At 35.0% G+C, this 18797-nt stretch overlaps 1 protein-coding gene across 1 annotated transcript in view; it reads left to right on the top strand.

Moving 5' to 3' along the window:
* The window catches only part of MAN1A2 (mannosidase alpha class 1A member 2), a 182391-nt gene that overhangs the window by 81805 nt on the left and 81789 nt on the right, over positions 1-18797 (top strand). The window contains exon 6 of the mRNA XM_032881268.1: positions 12018-12112. Coding sequence (XP_032737159.1) covers positions 12018-12112 — 95 coding nt within the window. The remainder of the gene's footprint in view (positions 1-12017; positions 12113-18797) is intronic.

The raw sequence follows: 18797 nt of genomic DNA, 5'->3' as shown, positions 1-18797 counted from the left end.
TAGGAAAACATTAAAATGCGGAAAAAGTTTATAATGTCACCAGTATTTCCATTTTTGCTGTTCTTATGCATCATACTTCAAGAATAAACATTTTGAAATGGAGGGAAGCACATATGCTTTGGAGTTTAGAGGCTTGGGTTCCTACTCTGCCTCCTTTTCATAATGATATTTGGCAAGCTATATATCTCTGTAAGTTTCTTCCTCTATGAAAATATGAGAGTTCACTTGAGAGTTGTAAGGATCAAGTTATGTGAAAGTGGCTAACACAGTAACTGACTCAACAGGTATTACTTTACCTTTCTTCCTCTTTTGACTTTTTCCAATGTGGTAAATACTCTGTGTTTCAAATGGGTGGGGAATCCTTTTATTTATTTATTTTTAAATTTAAATTCAATTAACATATAACGTATTACTTGTTTCAGGGGTACAGATGTGATTCATCAGTCTTACATTAACACCCAGTGCTCATTACAAGGCATACCTTCCCCGATGTCCATCACCCAGTTACCCCATCCCTATCCCTTCATCCTCTCCCCTCCAGCAACCTTCAGTTTGTTTACTCTGATTAAGAATCTCTTATGATTTGTCTCCCTCTCTGGTTTTGTCATTTCATTTTCCTTTAACTTATTTAAAAATAGACATCATAAATTAATTTCTTAGAATTTAGTCTACTCAGGTAAGAAGTATAAAGAGAACATCTTTTACTTTTCTGACTTTCTCATACAGTAGAATTTTGCTGACCTTTTTTACTTTTTTATCATTTTATGTTGAAATATGTGATCCATATCTATTCTGGGAAACCAATAATAAATCTCAGATCTGCTAAAAATAAATTAAACATGGAAAAATATTTTGAATATGACATTATTATAATGCAGGATATACAGTAAATTTCTACATCTCAGCATAAGCCAGGAAATTAACTCTAATTTATAACTTGGCAGAGTACCTTTTTTATATTAAGGTAGTATGTAGATAGAATAAAGAACATTTTACATGCCTTCTGTTTTCTGGTACAGGAAACCAAATGAGGGTTACATGCCATCCTAACAAAATGTTCCACTCGCCTATTGATTTATTAATATAATAAATGTGAAACTTTTATCATTTTATTTTCTCAGAACAAGGGTATTTATATTAAATATTCACAATTTAAAAATATCCTGATGATTTATTATGTTTACTTGATGTTAATCTCTAATATATGACATTTCTGTTACAGGATTGTCTAATTTTTTTAAATGGTTATCAAAGTGATAGCCCTTCCTTAGTAAGATAATAATATAATTCGTATGGATAACTGCATCTGAAATCTGTCAGATAAAATAGAGAAATGGTTATATGGAATTTAATACATGTTTTACAGATAATAAAAAAAAGTAAAAGCAACAACAACAAAATCTTTCTTTATTAAACACAAATGTATTCTGTTGCCTGTAGTGTAAGATTGTTTCTGAATCAGTTCAGGTATATTTTCTAAGACAAATAGAATAGTCTTTTTGACCCAGATATTTCCTGGTTCAAATATCAGTTATTATTGCCCTTACTGCACTAATTTTCATTTTATTTTTGGAAAACCTGATACTTCTCCATAAATTGCTGCTATTTCCATTGACGGTTCAACCTCTTCATTCTCTAGAGGTATGCTGGTAATTGGGCAGAAGAAGCTTTACTGCTTTACTGACTCAGATAACATTTATATTTATATTTATATGTATATGTATATATGTTTATATGTATATGTATATAAATGTATATTTATATTTATATGTATATATTTATATAGAAATATATTTAATTTATTTATATTTATATATATACATGCACACATTTATATACATGTTATATACATGTTATAAATGTTTATGATTTTATTAATTTGACAGAGAGAGACACAGCGAGAGAGGGAACACAAGCACAGGGAGTGGGAAGGGGAGATGCAGGCTCCCTGCAGAGCAGGGAGCCTGAAGGTGGGACTCTATCCCAGGACCCCAGAATCCTGACCTGAGCTGCAGGCAGACACTTAACGACTAAGCCACCCAGGTACCTCTCAGATAACATTTTTAAATGCACTCTCCAACATTTTCCTATTAAATGTGTGAGTTCATCGCTACATCTGTACACATTCTTACCTGTTTAAAGTTATAACTGGTACCAGTCATAGTTAATTATAGTTATGATTATTGGTTTTTCAGATCAGAAGACAGAGTTTGGAGCTAACACAGAAGCTAGAAATTAGAAGTGAAATCCAGTATAGGAGGGATCCACAGAGGAGAAGCTCGAAATTCTGCATACATGAAACTGTATTTAGACCACATTGTTTTATTTCCTGCATGTTTATAGACCTCTACCATAATTTTCTGCCTAAAATAGACCCTTCCACATTCTCTGTCTGATAAAGAACTTCAAGGCCCAGCTCAAAGGTTATTTTAAGCAACTCTGCTTAGGCTATTTTGCATACAATAAAGTGCATTCACTTTAAATAGGATGTATTTAAATGTGTAGTTTAAATTTTAACAAATGTGTGATAAGCTGTTGGAGGGAATACAAATGAGACAACCTTTTGGAGAATAATTGGTGGTGTCAAGAAAACATTTAATATGTAAAATTCCCTTTGACCCAGTAACCTGCCTCTAGGGATATATTATCTGAAAGTAACAACGTGGATTCTTAAGAAGTATTTAGAAAGATACTTTTTTGCCAATAGTGTTTTTAGTAGCCAGTATTTGAGAAGACCTGAATATTCATCTAGAGTGGAATGTTTGAATAAATTAATTCATCTCTCACTTATACATCTGTGAACCTAAGTTTGATATATTTTATCTAGGAAAAATATTGGTATATTTGGTATTGTATATAAATATTGGTATATTCCATGACAAAAGCAAATTATAGACCTATAGTTGTAGTGTGGAGAGTGTATGTGCCTGCTTGCCTGCGTGTGTGTATATATTCTGTTCATCTAGTTAGTTAGCCATTGCACTACTTGGGGCAAGAAAAATGGCAGCTTGGATGCAGATGTTGTAGAAATGAGAGATTAAAGGATTTCAGGAGATTTGGGAGGTAAATTCCAAAGGATTGGGAGATACTTTGTAAGGGGTTATGAGGCAGGAGGAGGACTTGGTCCCATCTCCAGTTTCAGGGTTTTGGTACTGATGGCAGGACAGTATTAGAAATTGAGCACTTTAATAACATTGAATTGGGAGTGGAAGATCATCAATTCATTATAAGTATTTTGAGTTTGAGGGGATTTTGCTATATTTTTGTGGAAGTAGGTAGTAAACAGATGTAACGGAGCTGGTGCTTATTGGAGAAGTCTTGATGTGAAATATAAATGTGGGAGTCAGCTGCTGTGTACCTGATAATTGAAAGCAAGCACATGTGAAGTTGCTCAGGGAGACAATTTAGGATAGGAAGATAGTAAGAGGTAGGAATCAAGCCTGGAGGAACACAGCATTAAAGGTCAGATATAAGGAGGATGAGTCAGTGAAGGAGGTAGGGAGATTTTGGGATTACTGAACACAAGGGAAGGAAGTATTTTAAGAAGGAACTGGTCAGTAATTGTTGTACCCGAGTTTTCATGTCTGAGAGACCACCAAGGAGCCAACACTGATGCAGTCACACGAGGGTTTATTTGACAAGCTTAAACTTGGGCCCATGTATACCCGACTCGTGGAGTAGGGACTTGGACCCTTAACCAGATTATGGTCAGAGTTTTTAACGGCAGGGTAGGGGTGGACTAGGCGGTAGGTGAGGACAAAGGGGGTGTTCAGAAGGGCTATCAGGGTAAAGAAGACTGTCAGGATATTGGAGGCCTGGTTATTGTCAAGCCAAGGCCGTTCTTCCCTCTAATGAGGCACCAACATGGAGACAATTGGGAGTTTCCTGGTGGAATGTCACATTTCTTCTATCAAGCATCCTTGTTAGTGAGATTTAGGTTTAACTTTATTTCCATTTTCTTCCGCCTCAGCCTCATTCAGTTTTATGGAGGGGAGGGCGATGTTAGGGCTTGAGGAACTGAGTTACTTGTCTCTGGAAGTTGGGCTATTGATAAGATAGCTTCTTTGTTGTAAATAAGTAGGACATTTGTAAACCAAGGGAGACTCCTGTCTTGCGGGATTGTGATCTCTGCAAGTTAACCATTTGTTTTTCTTTTAGGGCAGCCAGGGGTGTCTGAGGAATGTCACACATATTACCGAGGGGAGCTAGTGGAGAGGGGGTGCAAGGTGCCAGCTTTTGCTTTGTCCTCAGCCAGCCTTCTGCTCCCTCATCATAATGATCTGTGCTCAAGTGTGTGACTAATCATTAGCAAGATGTAGTTCAATGAAATGAGGGGGACAGAAGCCATGTTGGAATAGGATGAGGAGTGAGTGGGAGGAGAGGAAATGGATACAATAAATTGGACAGTTTTGTGAAAATTGCAAAGATACTTATGTTATTATGTTAGTAGCAGGAAAAGACAGAATAAAAATCTACTTAGCAATTGTATGTTCTTAGAGCAAGAAGGATGGAAATATATCATCATACTATTTGGTTCAGAATATAGGAACTGTGTATGATTTTAAGAATTTTCATTTTCCTTATTTTTATTTTCCTTCTTTTTAAATATGTAACAAAATATGGATTATTTTTTATCCATCAGGATCCAGTTAAGAGACAAACCATGCCAATATTTGAACAGAGAGAATTTAATATACAGATTATTAACTAAGCACAAAGTCACTAGGTAAGTGCTAGATTAAAAAGAATATTCTGAAGTATCATGGAGGTACCTCCTACAGGAAGCAACCAGGGTTGAGGGAACATGGGGATTAGTTTTTAAGGACTAAATGTTAGAAACTGTAAGAGGAAGGGCTAAGCAGTGCTGAAATTCAGACCTCTGATGAAAGTGTGCTGGCAGGTTGGTGCTCTTGCTGCTATCTTTCCAGTGAGGGCTGAGGGTCATGAAGCTGGTTCTGCTAGCATCAGAAAAAAGTAGATTTAGCTGCTGCTACAGGAAGGCAGTGCTGCTGCTGATGTGAAGGGTTAGGAAAGCAAAACACCATAGTGCCTGTGTCCCTGCACACTTCTGCCAGGAATACCAAGGGTACAAGGCCTTGACTGCTCTTTACTTAGGTCATTAGGGTTATACTTGCAGGGATGAATTAAGGTCCTCAAATGGGCTTGCTTTCACTTACTGTAAAAGAGATTCTCTAAGCTCAATGTTCTTTTTCTGCAACACAACCCACCATGTGTGCAGGAATCCACCACGGACTCTTTGAATCATCTCTCCTGAGATTTAGGTGGGGGTGCAGGTGGGGCAAGTACAGGCAGTGTAGATTAACTCAAATCTTTGGCTGATACTTTGCCATGAATAAAATAGTCCTCTGGTCTCTGACCCACTAGTCAGAGATACTTATGACTCTATGGGTATTCCTGAAAATGTAGTATGCTAACTTGTTAGTTTGTAAATAGAATAAATCTTACATTTCATTATGAGTTTAGATACTGTTTGCAGGCTCATTTTGAGGGAGGGGTGTGTGCGAATATGTTAACCTGCAGTTTTGTAGTAACCTTCACTTGATCCTGATGAACACCTGTCTAGCCTTTAAGGATGTTCATGGTGATGATGAAAATTCATCCAGAATGCAATGTAGAGAGTCAAAAAGAGAAATTAAGGAAAAGAGTTGAGAGATATAAAATAATGAGAGGTTTCAAAGAATGTTTAGAAGTGTTAGACGAGTTTAATGGAATAAATGATAGCGAATCAATATTTGAAAAGATATCAAGAATAAGGAGGAAATATTAAGGCTTCTAAAGAGAAAGGTCTGATTAGTTACAGAAGGATGACAGCTGACAGCAGAGTGGCCAGTAGCAATAGACACCTGAAGATGCTAGAGTGATATCCTTAGATCGCAAAGATAAAATAACTGCGAACTCAGATTTTTATATTAGCCAAACTGTCATTCAAAAGGGGGGATGTAAGATACAGGGCAAAGAGATGTGCAATGAATTAGTCAAATACCTTGAGGAATTTAATTGTTGACTACAAAAAGTAAGATTAAATAATGAGAGGTGTAGGAAGGTCTTTGTCGACATTTGTGTCTATATCAAGATGTCAGTAATCTCTGTCTTTATCTAATTAGTGAAATTGTCAAGCAAGATCATGCACTCTGGAGCTAGACTGTCTAGGATTAAATTCAGGCTTACCATTGACTGGTTATGTGACCTTGGGCAAATGAACTTACTTGTGTTAAACCTCAGTTTCCTACTCTGTAAAATGGGAGGAATGGTATTTATCTCATTGGGTTGTTGTGAGAATTAAATCAGTTAATATATGTGTATGTCATTATCATCATTGTTATCATCCCAAGCTTTCTGTAGAATATCTTGAAAGTCTTAAAACCTTTGCATGTTAATGTCAGGTATTTTGGGCATATGAAGTTGGTATGGAAGAGAAATAAGATAGTTACTTGTTTATTATAAATCTCAAGCATTCAACAGGCAATGAACGGAGTAGATATGTGAGAGCCCACATACACGCACATGCACTGTTACTGAGAAGCGGTAAGGAGAGAAGTAGAGCATGGAAGGGGATCAAGAGGCTTTAATTTCAAATAAGATGGTCAGGGAGTATGTGCAAGGTTTACATTTGTATAGGGACCTGAAGGAGATAAGAGAGGGCCATGAGAATGGCTTCTCCTGAAGGAGAAGAGAGAGCCTTTTTCTAAGAGCATTTAGTTGAAAGGAACAGCAGACGAAAAGCCACTGAAGCAAAGCGCAAAAGCATAACTGGCATTGTTAGAAAACAACTAAAATAATTAGTAGGGCTGAAGTAGTTGTTGGAAGGGAAAAAAAGGAGAGAGTGAGGCATAGAAGTCGTAGAGGTTCATCGCTTGTGAAGATTTATAGCCTCTTAAGGGACTTCTCCTCTGAGTGAGATGGGGAGTCATTTGGGCATTCTGAACTCTTCACTTCTATATTCTCTGCTAGGTTGAAAACAGGCTGTTGGGAGTATTACATTAATAATTTAATTCAATAAAGAAACCAAAAGCATCCATGGTTCTTTTTAAAAAAAATTTAAATTCACTTAATTAACATAAACTGTATTATTGGTTTCAGAGATAGAGGTCAGTGATTTATCAGGCTAGTATAATACGCAGCGCTCATTACATCACATGCCCTCCTTAATGGCCATCACCCAGTTGCCCCATCCCCCCACTTCCTTCCCCTCAAGCAAGCCTCAGTTTGTTTCCGGTGATTAAGAGTCTCTTATAGTTTGTCTCCCTCTTTGATTTTATCTTGTGTTATTTTTTCCTCTCTTCCCTTATGATTCTCTGTTTTGTTTCTTAAATTCCACTAGAGTGAGATCATGTGATAAATTGTCTTATCTCTGATTGACTTATTTCGCTTAGTATAATACTCTCTCATTCTATCCACATCACTGCAAATAGCAAGATTCCCCTTTTTGATGGCTGCGTAATATTCCATCTCCCTCCCTCCCTCTCTCTCTCTCTCTCTCTCTCACACTCACACACACACACACACACACACACACACTCACTCCATATCTATTTATCCATTCATCTGTTGATGGACATCTAGGCTCTTTCCATAGTTTGGTTATTGGACATTGCTGCTTTAAACACTGGGGTGCACGTACCCCATCAGATCACTGCATTTGTATCTTTGGGGTAAATACCCAGTATTGCAATTGCTGGGTTGTAGGATAGGTCTATTTTCAACTTCTTGAGGAACTTCTGTGCTATTTTCCAGAGTGACTGCTCCAGCCTGCATTCCCACCAACAGTGTAGTTGGTTTCCCCTTTCTCTGCATCCTCATCAACATCTGTCATTTCCTGACTGGTTGATTTTAGCCATTCTAACTGGTATGAGGTGGTATCTCACTGTGGTTTTGATTGCATTTCCCTGATGCTGAGTGAAGTTGAGCATCTTTTCCTGTGTCTGTTGGCCATTTGGATATCTTTGGAGAAATGTCTATTCATGTCTTCTGCCCATTTCTTGATTGGATTATTCTTTGGGTGTTGAGTTTGATAAATTCTTCATAGATTTTGGATACTAGCCCTTTATCTGATATGTCATTTGCAAATACTTCCTCCTATTCTGTCAATTGTCTTTTGGTTTTGTTGACTTACTTTGCTGGCACCCATGGATTCTAATATTAGTTACTTCCTCAAGAATCTACAGTGGTTCTCTGTGTTTTCGGCTATGTTACTTTAAGTTTCATCAGTTTTATTTTAAAGCTCTTTAATTTTGCCACATTGTATCTGTTTAACCGTTTCTTCTGATTCTTCCACACCTAGGAATAGTTCTTCCAGTATTAATTCTTCTAAACCTAGAACTAGTTTTAGTTCCATTGCCTACCATTATTTTCTGGTAAAAATAACTGGGAGATTTTACATAATGTACATTGAACACATAAAAGTTTTTTCTGTGAATAAGTGAAATGTTGTAGAGTCTTAATACAATTGAGCCTCTTAAACATGAATAATTGAGTTACTCTCATTATCTTATCCATTAGGAATTACAGTAAAATTGGCAGAATCTGTTTTACCTAGTGGTTTATTACAGGGTACTGATAGTTAACTGAATCTTGGGGCGGGCCAGGACATGAAACACTTTTTTGTTATATACCTTAGAACCATACAGTCAGGAGAAATGCCCAAGCATGCCATACCTTGTATCTCATCCATGGTCTCTATGAAGATGCGGACCAGTCACGAGAACTTCAGTTAGAGCCACCACAGAAGAGTCAGATGCCTTCACCATGTTGCTTGCAAGGCCACTGCCTCAGATAGCTTACTTCTTCCTTCCAAATGCTGCATATTTAAGTATGCTCGGCAGTGGCTTTGCCATATGTTGAACCGTAGGTGGAGTGGACTCAGGGAAATGTTATGTAGTTTTCCATCCTCTACAGTGTTTGAAGGTGTGCTTGAAATGGGTGTTGAGTTATCTACTGCATTTTTAATAAAGGAAATGAAAATAAAAATGACACCAGTCTCCTTTTTCAACTACAGATCTTCCTTGATTTACAACCGGGTTACATCCTGATAAACCCATCAAAAGTTGAAAATATTGTAAATTGAAAATGCACTTAATACACTTAATCTACTGAGCAGTGTAGCTTAGCCTAGTCTACCTGAAATGTGATCAGAACACTTCCATTAGACTACAGTTGTGCAAAATCATAACACAAAGCCTACTTTATAATAAAGTGCTGAATATCTGCTGTAGTTTATTGAATCCTATACTGAAAGTGAAAGACAGAATGGCTGTCTGGTACAGAATGGTTGGAAGTATATTGGTTGTTTACTTTCGTGATCCCATGGCTGACCAGGACCTGTGGTTCACTGCCTATGCCCAGTATCATGAGGGAGTATCCACGACATTTCTCTAGCCTGGGAAAAGATAAAAATTTATAGTTGGTTTCTACTGAATGCATATCACTTTCACACCATTGTAAAGCCGAAAAATTGTGAGGTGTCCATCATTTGGTTGGGCCATTGTAAATTGGGGACTGTATGAGATAGGCGGCAATTAAAATTGCTAACTTTTGTGTTAACAAGAACACAGGGAAATGGCTACTCATATTTCCAGGTAAGAATATAAATTAGTAAAACGCATGGAAGGCAAATTGGCACTGACTGTTGAAATTACAAATGAATACACCAATTGATACTTCATTTCCCATTTTGGAATTTATCTTATATAGTCACATAGTTTGGAGACACATATCTGTCACATAGGGGACTGACTAAATAAATTCCAGTATATCCATACAAAGAGAAATTCTGCAGCCACTAAAGAAAAGGTTGTTACTTTAGTGGACAGATTTGGAAAGATCTCCACGGTACCATGAAGTGAAAGAAGCAAGTTCAGAATAGAGCACGTACTATACCATGTTTGAGAAAGACAAAGACAAAAACTGTGTGTGTGTGTGTGTGTGTGTGTGTGTGTAAACTGTAACAGGATTTCCACTTCTGGGAGGGTCAGAAAATGAGGATTTGATGTGACAAGGCTAGGAGCCATGCACATTGTGGAACTGATTTAGCACAAAATATTTACTTAGATATTTAAGAACCTGAAGCTGTTTGTATTGTCGAAGGAACTGTGTGGTTGAGAAATAGGACTGGAAAAGAGACTTATTTTCTTGCTTTGATACATTTTGGATTTTGCATGCCAAAAAATAATGTGTTTTAAATTAGCTGTTGCTATTGCCTCCAAAATATGTTTCTGAAAATAGGTTATGTAGGGCAGTGATTTATTTAACATTGAAGAATTTGTATCTTTGTGAAGAAATTAAGACAAGTACACTATATAAGGAAATTGTTCTCGGTGATATTAATATTAGGGTTTGGGGGTGTTGTGTATTATAACTGGTTACTATATATGTTATCTGTTACTAACAGTGCAAAGAAGGTGAAAATCAGAAACTATATTTGGGAAATTTACTCCTAGAAGTGAAATGAGAATGCTTTCTACTTAGAAAATGTTTATGTTTGTAAGTCATTTTACCATTTTGACTATCAGTTTTTATATGTAGAAAATATGTAATATAAAAATATGTGATTAATAAATCCATAGTATTAATATTAGGTAAGACCTTAGTCCTTTCATCTTCATGGTAAACATAAGCAGTACTGCTGTTCACTATATAATGTAACTTGACTTTTGTAACATATAAATGTTAATATAAAGAGAACAGTTTATATTTGCTTTTCTGAATTAATGAAATGAATATGAGAAAATTATTAAAACTTTAACCTTAAATTGTTACATTTTTCATTGAGACTTTTGTGCCAAAATAGGTATTCAAGGAAATGGTAAATTGTTGATGTATGAGAATATCTAATTAAAAGTTGTGCAAAGAGGTTTTGCTTCATTTAAGGAACCTTGCAAAACATCTTAATGTCATATTTCTTTGTCAGCTTGCACATATTTCTAATACCTTCAACCCCCAGTAATGTTGGGGTGCTTTGTTCAGTGTAACTTCAGTGTAGAACTTTGATCCATTCCAGACCATCAACTACTTACTTATTTGAAGGATCTCATATATTATCAAAAACATTTGACTGCAGTGAAGTGATGGGAGCTTAAGTATCTGATCAGTTTGGAATCAACTGGAGAACAGATAGGCTTGAAGCATATAGGAGAACATACTCCTTTTCCTAATTGGATATTATGACCCAGTCTCAGTTTGGAGCCTCTATGTCGAAGGTCTCCAAAGTGATCTCTCTGGGCATTCCAAGAATATTAGAAATTTTACTATGTATATTTTGGTGGTAGTACATGATTTTAAAAGTTTGGAAATCACTGATATTAAGGAAATTTATTGTTTTGGTACCCAGAATAACAGTAATTAGGACTGAGGGGTGAAGCATTTATTACTCTCCAAGTAAATTTGGAATGCGAACTGAAACCTTTTCTTTTTTTTTTTTTTTAAGATTTTATTTATTTATGTAACAGAGATGGAGATCACAAGTAGGCAGAGAGGCAGACAGAGAGGAGGAAGCAGGCTCCCTGCTGAGCGGAGAGCCCGATGCGGGGCTCGATCCCAGACCCCTGGGATCATGACCTGAGCTGAAGGCAGAGGCTTTAACCCACTGAGCCACCCAGGCTCAAGAACATTTATCCACATTGGTTGCATCTTTTTGTTTTAATATTTCTACTAAGCTTAAATACCTTTGTATGGATATTTTATAACCTGATATTTTCTCTAAGACTTTTGCCATCTGAAAATACAGGTAATGTTAACACCAAAACCATATCCTTCCCTTTCAGTAATTATAATTTCAGGATATTATACACTGGTAGTTTTCCTCAGTATCTAGTTTACAAACATCTTCTCTGATTGCTGTATGCTCCATGGTATGAAAGAGATGCCATTATTCCCCCTTGGACTTCTTCCCTATTAGTGTGCAACCTGTGAGAGATCAGCAGATGATAATGGCTATAATTTATGAATGGGTGGCTCTAATTTTTTTTTTTATAAAAAATGTTTTTATGTTTTCATCTCAGATATTCAAGATTAAAGCAGTTCAACTGGCTGAGAAACTCCTTCCTGCCTTCAACACGCCTACTGGGATTCCTTGGGCAATGGTGAATCTGAAAAGGTAAATTTTTTATTCCTGTTCTTAAAGAATTAGATTAACTTAATGTTAGAAATTTCTAACAATCTTCTGCCACCATACTTTCTAAGACTTAAGTTGTTTTTCTCTTTCTGTATATGCAGAAATATATTTCTTTAAAGCCTTCTTTTTTCTTTTTTTTCGAGTGCTTTACTTTTTCACAGTTCACTTGCCATAACTCTATTCCAGTTTCTCCAAGGCTATTTCTTTTCCTCACCTGTTTGTTTAATTTGCTTATTCATTTCCATTTTGTGCTATAATGGATTCAGAGTGCTTTCCCTCTCTAATTTTTTGTACACTATCTGTTGATCTTCTAAGTCAAAATGGAACATAAATATGCATTAAAATCAGGGCTTCCTATTGCTGAACGATAAAGACCTAATTCATGATGTTGACTATAGGGTCCCTATTATGGTATTTGTACTATTGATGTTCAAAGTGAACTCAGCATTCTTTGCACTTTGTTTCATTCTGATAGAAAACAGTTTTCACTTAGATGAAAAAAATTTTAGGTTAACTTTATGAATCATGCAAAGGTATACAATTAATATTTAAAAAATTGAATAATGTCAACATATTTAACTTGCATTGAAATAATTTATGCTGACAGAAATTTTTGCCACTTTGGTTTCTCTCCAAATGAAATTTATTATTGCTCTTAATGTTAGAGCTTGGGAATTACATGAAAATTTGACTCTTGTTCTCCTTACCCACAGGCCCTTTAGAATGAAAGTTAGGAGAATTTATTTTTTTGGAGCTGTGATTCTGTGACAGCCTTATCTGAAAAACTAATCTATTTTAGTTACTTCTTTGTAATGGAGAGTTATAGAGTTTAGATTTCCACTGAGAAATTAGTATTTAATACTGAACATTAAATTTAACTTTACTCTTCTCCAGTTTCATGCACTATATGTAATATAAATTACCTCCTTGTGAGGGGAATAAGTTGGCTGGAGTTCCAGAGCAACCTGCACAAAAGGAAATGGCCAAATGATGTAAATGTACCTGTTCTCATTCTTAGTTTTATGACAGATTTTCTGATGTTTCCTTCAGTACCATTGCCAGACTCCTGTAACTTTCTTACATAAGAAATTTAACTTAGGGGCATCTGGGTGGCTCAGTGGGTTAAAGCCTCTGCCTTCGGCTCAGGTCATGATCCCAGGGTCCTGGGATCTAGCCCCGTATCAGGCTCTCTGCCCAGCAGGGAGCCTGCTTCCCTTTCTCTCTCTCTGCCTGCCTCTCTGCCTACTTGCGATCTCTTTCAAATAAATAAATAAAATCTTAAAGAAAAATTTAATTTAAAATTTAATTCTGAGATGAAGAAAGGATGCAGGACTTCTTCTTTTTGTCTCTGTGGAAGAAAAAAATCTAGCTTACATCACAAAACTTCAAACCCAGATTGAGATGAAAGTAGAAAGGTATTCAACAGTCTTGTCTTGAACATTTCTATAAATTTAATTTTCATTTAGCTTCTTCATATGTATTCATACAAATACATATCTAGTTTCTAGATCATAAATGTAATTATTTACCTATTTTTTCAGAGTTTTTTTTTCTTTCTCTTTTGTTGAGGTCTGCCGATGTCTTACACATAGACTTTCCTCCTCTCTTGCTGCCTGAAAGCCAACCCATGTTAACAACCAGGCATATTTATCTTCTATAATATGATACAGCATACAGAAACACAAGCATGTTCTGGTGCAGCTTTTAAAATTCTGAATGGGTTTTTTGGATGCTTGTTTTTATGCCTCTTATTTTTCTTAAGTTATTTCTCATTAGTATTTCTTGGAAGTACTCTTCCATATCATCTGATACAGATCTGAATCAGTCTTTGCAATGACTACATAGTGAAACATACTGTAATACATTGGTTATAATGCTATATGTAGTTTATACTGTAATTTATTCCATCATTTCCATATCAATGATGTTTGTTATTTTGCTACCATAAACATTGTTACAATAGTATCCTATTAAATATGTCCTTGTATAATGGGGATTTTTCTCTGAAAATGATTCTCAAGAATATGATTGCTGGATCAGAGACTGTGTGTGTCTTTTTATTCTCAAGTGTGGGATTGCTGGATCAAAGGGTATATGCATTTTATGTTTAATAGTATTCCCAAAATGTTGTCCAAAAACACTTTATTTCATCATATTTCTACCTATAATGTGTAAGATACCTAAATGTCTGTAGGTGTTTTAAGTTCTTTTTAATTTTTGATAGATTGATAACTCTGAAGTGTTACTCATTATTATCTTCACTTGTATTTTCTGGTTAGCGAATTTGAACATCCTTTTCATAAATATATTGGACATTTAAATGTACTTTTTTGCTTTATTTATAATTTTTTATTCATACGTTTTAAATTTTTATATATTCAAATCTTTTATAACTTTTGGGTTTATAATTTTTGTTAAAAAGATTGTCTCCATCTGTTTTTTATAAGTCTTCTGGATTTCCGTTAAAGGTTTTTATAATATGCTTTTTACAGAAAATTTCATCAAGTATGGTGTTAGCTGTAGATGTTTCATCAGTTGCCTTTGCCAGGTTCAAGATGTTCGGCTCTCTCCCTATTTCACTTAAGTTTTTGTCATGAATGGATGTTGAATGTTGCCACATACTCCTTTTCTTCATCTGTAGAGATGATAACATTTTTCACCTTTGTTCTGTTAATGTGGCAAATTACTTGTTAGATTTTCAAATATTAAATCAACTTTGAATTCCTGGGATAATACTTGGCCATAATGTATTATGTTCTTTATATTTAGCCGTATTTGGTATTAGAGTTACCTGCCTTCATAAAATGAAGTGGAAAATAATCTTCTTTATTTTCTGAAAGCATTTGTGTTGTATTAGTGTTACTTCTTAAATGTTTGATAGATTTACCTAAGCAACTACCTGGGCTGAAAATTTGCTTTGTGGGAAGGTTTTTAATAGCAAATTCAACTTTCATATATATACATATAATATATATGTATATATGGGTATTCAAATTTTATTTACATTTTGTATCAAGTTTAGTTGATAGTATTCTTAAGGAATTTCTCCATTTCATGGAAGTTATAAAACTTCTCGATGTGCAATTATACATATTACTTTCTTATGCCTCTCATTTTCTAGGCTTTGTAGTGATAATCCCTCTTTCATTCCTGATACTGGTAATTTGTTTTCTCTTTTTATCAATCTAGGTAGGCATTTATTGATTTTGTTAATCTTTTCAAAGAACTAACGTTTGTCTTTAGCCGCATTTAGTAACATTAACTCTGTTAGTTTTCTGTTTCATTATTTTTACTTTTTCCTTCCTTTTCCTTACTTAGAGTTATTTAGCTCTTTTTAAAAAGCTTTTTACATTGGAACTCTTTGATTTTTATATTTTTCTTTTTTTCTAGTAAGCTTTTTTTTCCTATAAGAATTTTACTTATTTAAAAAAAAAAGAATTTTACTTATTTGTTTATCTGTTGTTTTCTTTTCCTATAAGAATTTTAAAACTGTAAATTTCCCTCTAATGACCCAGGTATTTTAATTTTTTTTTTCATTATTACTCAGTTAAAAAACTTTATAAATTTCCTTAGGCTATCTTCTATGAAAATCACTTATTTTTAATTGTGTTGTTTAGTTTGCCAAATTTTAGAAACAGGAAGATAGCTTAGCTATCTTTTTTTTTTAAAGATTTTATTTATTTGAGAGAGAGTATGTATGCATGTGTATAAGGGCAGGGGCAGAAGGAATGTGGAGAAGCATACTCCCTGCTGAGCGGGGAGCCCAACATGGGGCTCATTCCCAGGACCCTGAGATCCTGACCTGAGCTAAAGGCAGGTGCTTAACCAACTGAGCCACCCAGACGTTCCTTAGATATCTTATTGTTTTGATTTCTAATTTAATTTGTGATCATAAAGGATACTCTGTATAATTTAAATCAATTTAGACCTCTTGTGCTTGTTTATGGCTCAGCTTGTGGTCTTTTTTGGCAAATACACTTGAATCTGTATTTTGCAGTTGGTGGGGTAATGTTTTATAAATATTAGGTTAAGCTAGTTGATGATGGTGTTTAGCTATCTGTCTTTCCTGATTTTTAATTACTTTAACTTAATGAAGTTAATGATGTACTTTTTTATGAGTTGCTGAGATGAAGTATTAAACTATTTCCAATTGTGATTGTGGAGTTGTCTACTTTACTCTTTATTTCTGTCAGGTTTTTGCTTCCTATATTTTGAGGCTTTACCTTTTGGTACTTACATGTTTATGATACATCTTTCTGATGACTTTACCCTTTTATCATTATGATGTGCCCCTCTTCATCTCTGGTAATATTTTTACTTGGGAGTTTGTTTGATCAGATGCTAATATAGCTACTCCCCCATTCTTATGGTTACTACTTTTTTGGTGTATCCTTTTAATTTTCAACCTAACTGTATCATAGTTTTAGTCCTTTTGGAGACAGCATGAATTGGATTTTGCCAGTATGAAAATACTAGACCATTAACATGTAGTTATTGATGCAATCTGATTTAAATTCTCTGTTTTCCCTTCCTTCGTTTCTTCTGTCCTAATTTTTGAATTGGTAAATGTTTTAGAATTCTCTTTTGGTTTATTTTTTAGTGTTCTTATTTAATACATTTTTGGAGTGGTTGCTATAGAAATCACACCGTACTTAATTAATTTTCCATTTAACAGTTAATATTGTACTACTTATGTGCAGTAATATTTCAGCTATATTTGTCCATTTTTATCCTCTCTCCCATCCTTTCTATGCCATAGTTGTGAAGTGAATTGCATTTAATACACTCTAAATCTCAAAATACATTGTTAAAATATTAGTTTAAATAGATCTATTTACTTTATAGAATGGAGGGGATTAACCAGTGCTCTTCATTTCTCTTTGTAGATCTGACCTTTAATCTGATACCACTTCATTTCAGCCTAAAGAACTTTAGTTAGCATTTCTTTGTAGTGCTCATCTATAGGGGTGAATTCTCACTGTATTCTTTGAGAAGTTTTTACTTTGCATTTATTCTCAAAGAATTTTTTTTAAATGAATGTTAAACTTTTGATTGGTGAATTTTTCTTTCTACACTTTAAAAACGTTTTTCTCTCATCTGTTTTCCATTGTTTCTAATAAGTCAGAATTTAAATGATTTTTGTCCTCTGTGTGTGTGTGTATACATATTGTCTTTTTTCCCTTCTGAATACTTTTAAGGGTTTTTTTTCTTTTTTCTTGGTTTTCAGTGTTTTGACTAAAATATGCCTCTTAGTGTTTCCTCAAAAAGGAAAGTTCCTTTTTGTTGTTGTTTCTTTTGTGTCCTCCTTAGGCTTTGCTGATGAGCATGTTGAATCTGAATGTTTTGGTCTTTCATTACATACATACAGTGGTAAAATTTCGGCCATTAATTCTTCAAATGTTTTTTCCTGCCCTATTCTTCATCTCCTTCTGAATTTCATTTACTTGTATTTCAGAATTTGTATTCCTATCTCACAGGTACCTGAAGCCTTTGTTTATATTTTTCAGTCTTTTTTTTTTTTCTTGTTTTCTTCAGACTGAGTAATTTCCGTTAATCTATCTTCATGTTCACTGACTCTTAATGTTGCTGGAATCTAATCTGCTCTTAAGCCCATTTAGCAGAATCTTTAGAATTTTGATCTGATGCTCTCTCATTCTGAGATAGAGATTTTGTCTTTTCATTCACTGTGAACACATTTTCTCTATTTCATGAAGTTTAATTAGAATATCTGGCTTAAAGTCTTAGTATTTCTAATACCTGGGTAATCTTGGAATTAGTCTTGGTTGGTTATCTTTTCACTTGAGGCTAGGTAACATTTTGATTAATCCTGGATATTCTGAAAATTCTGTTGTGGAAATTCTGGAATCTGTTACAATTTTCACAGGGGGGTGTGTGTGTGTCTGTGAGAGAGAGAGAGAGAGAGAGAGATTGAGATTAAGTAATCATTTTACTTCTTAGTTGGATTCAAATGTCAAACAGTGTCTCATTTCATTTCTTTATCTTTAACTGGTTTGCTTTGAGTCTGTTTGCAAGCATTAACAATTCACTTGGCAGCCAGAGACAAAGACTTCATATTACAGAACTAGAGGCTTCCTTTCTCTTGCTCGCTCTCTTCCTCAGGACTTTTTCTTCCTTCTTTTTTTAGTAGCTGTAATTGCTGCAAAAACTGGTGTCTGATTCTTTAAGACACGAGTTTTCTATCAGATTTTCACTCTTCTGCCTATATGGGCTTTAGACTTTGGGATAAGAGCTATGAGAAAGTGTGAAACTTAATCTCATGCTAGCCTGTTTTTGCTAGTTTCCACTGTCCTTGGAATCTGACCACTTTTGTTTATTCTTCAGGGACTTTAGGCCGTTGTCATTTTGTATTTTGTTCAGAGGTTATAACTTTTTTTCTGCAGGAGAGACTAGTTCAGTCATTAGTAGATTTCAGGGGTCACAGTGAGAGCAGAAATTAGAAAAATTTTGTTAGTTTATGCATAGATTCTTCGTTATTAAAAGTGCTGTAGGGGCATCTGGGTGGCTCAGTCATTTGAGTGTCCAGCTGTTGATTTCAGCTCAGGTCATGATCTAATGGTCCTGAGAGCAAACTCCATGTGAGGCTCCATTCTCAGAGTGGAGTCTGGTTGAGATTCTCTCTCTGCCTCTGCCCCTCCCCCCTGCTTGT

The sequence above is a fragment of the Lontra canadensis genome, unplaced genomic scaffold, assembly GCF_010015895.1.
Source record: "Lontra canadensis isolate GAN:19392208 unplaced genomic scaffold, GSC_riverotter_1.0 scaffold75, whole genome shotgun sequence".
Taxonomy (NCBI): domain Eukaryota; kingdom Metazoa; phylum Chordata; class Mammalia; order Carnivora; family Mustelidae; genus Lontra; species Lontra canadensis.
This window is presented reverse-complemented; position numbering and strand designations above follow the sequence as displayed.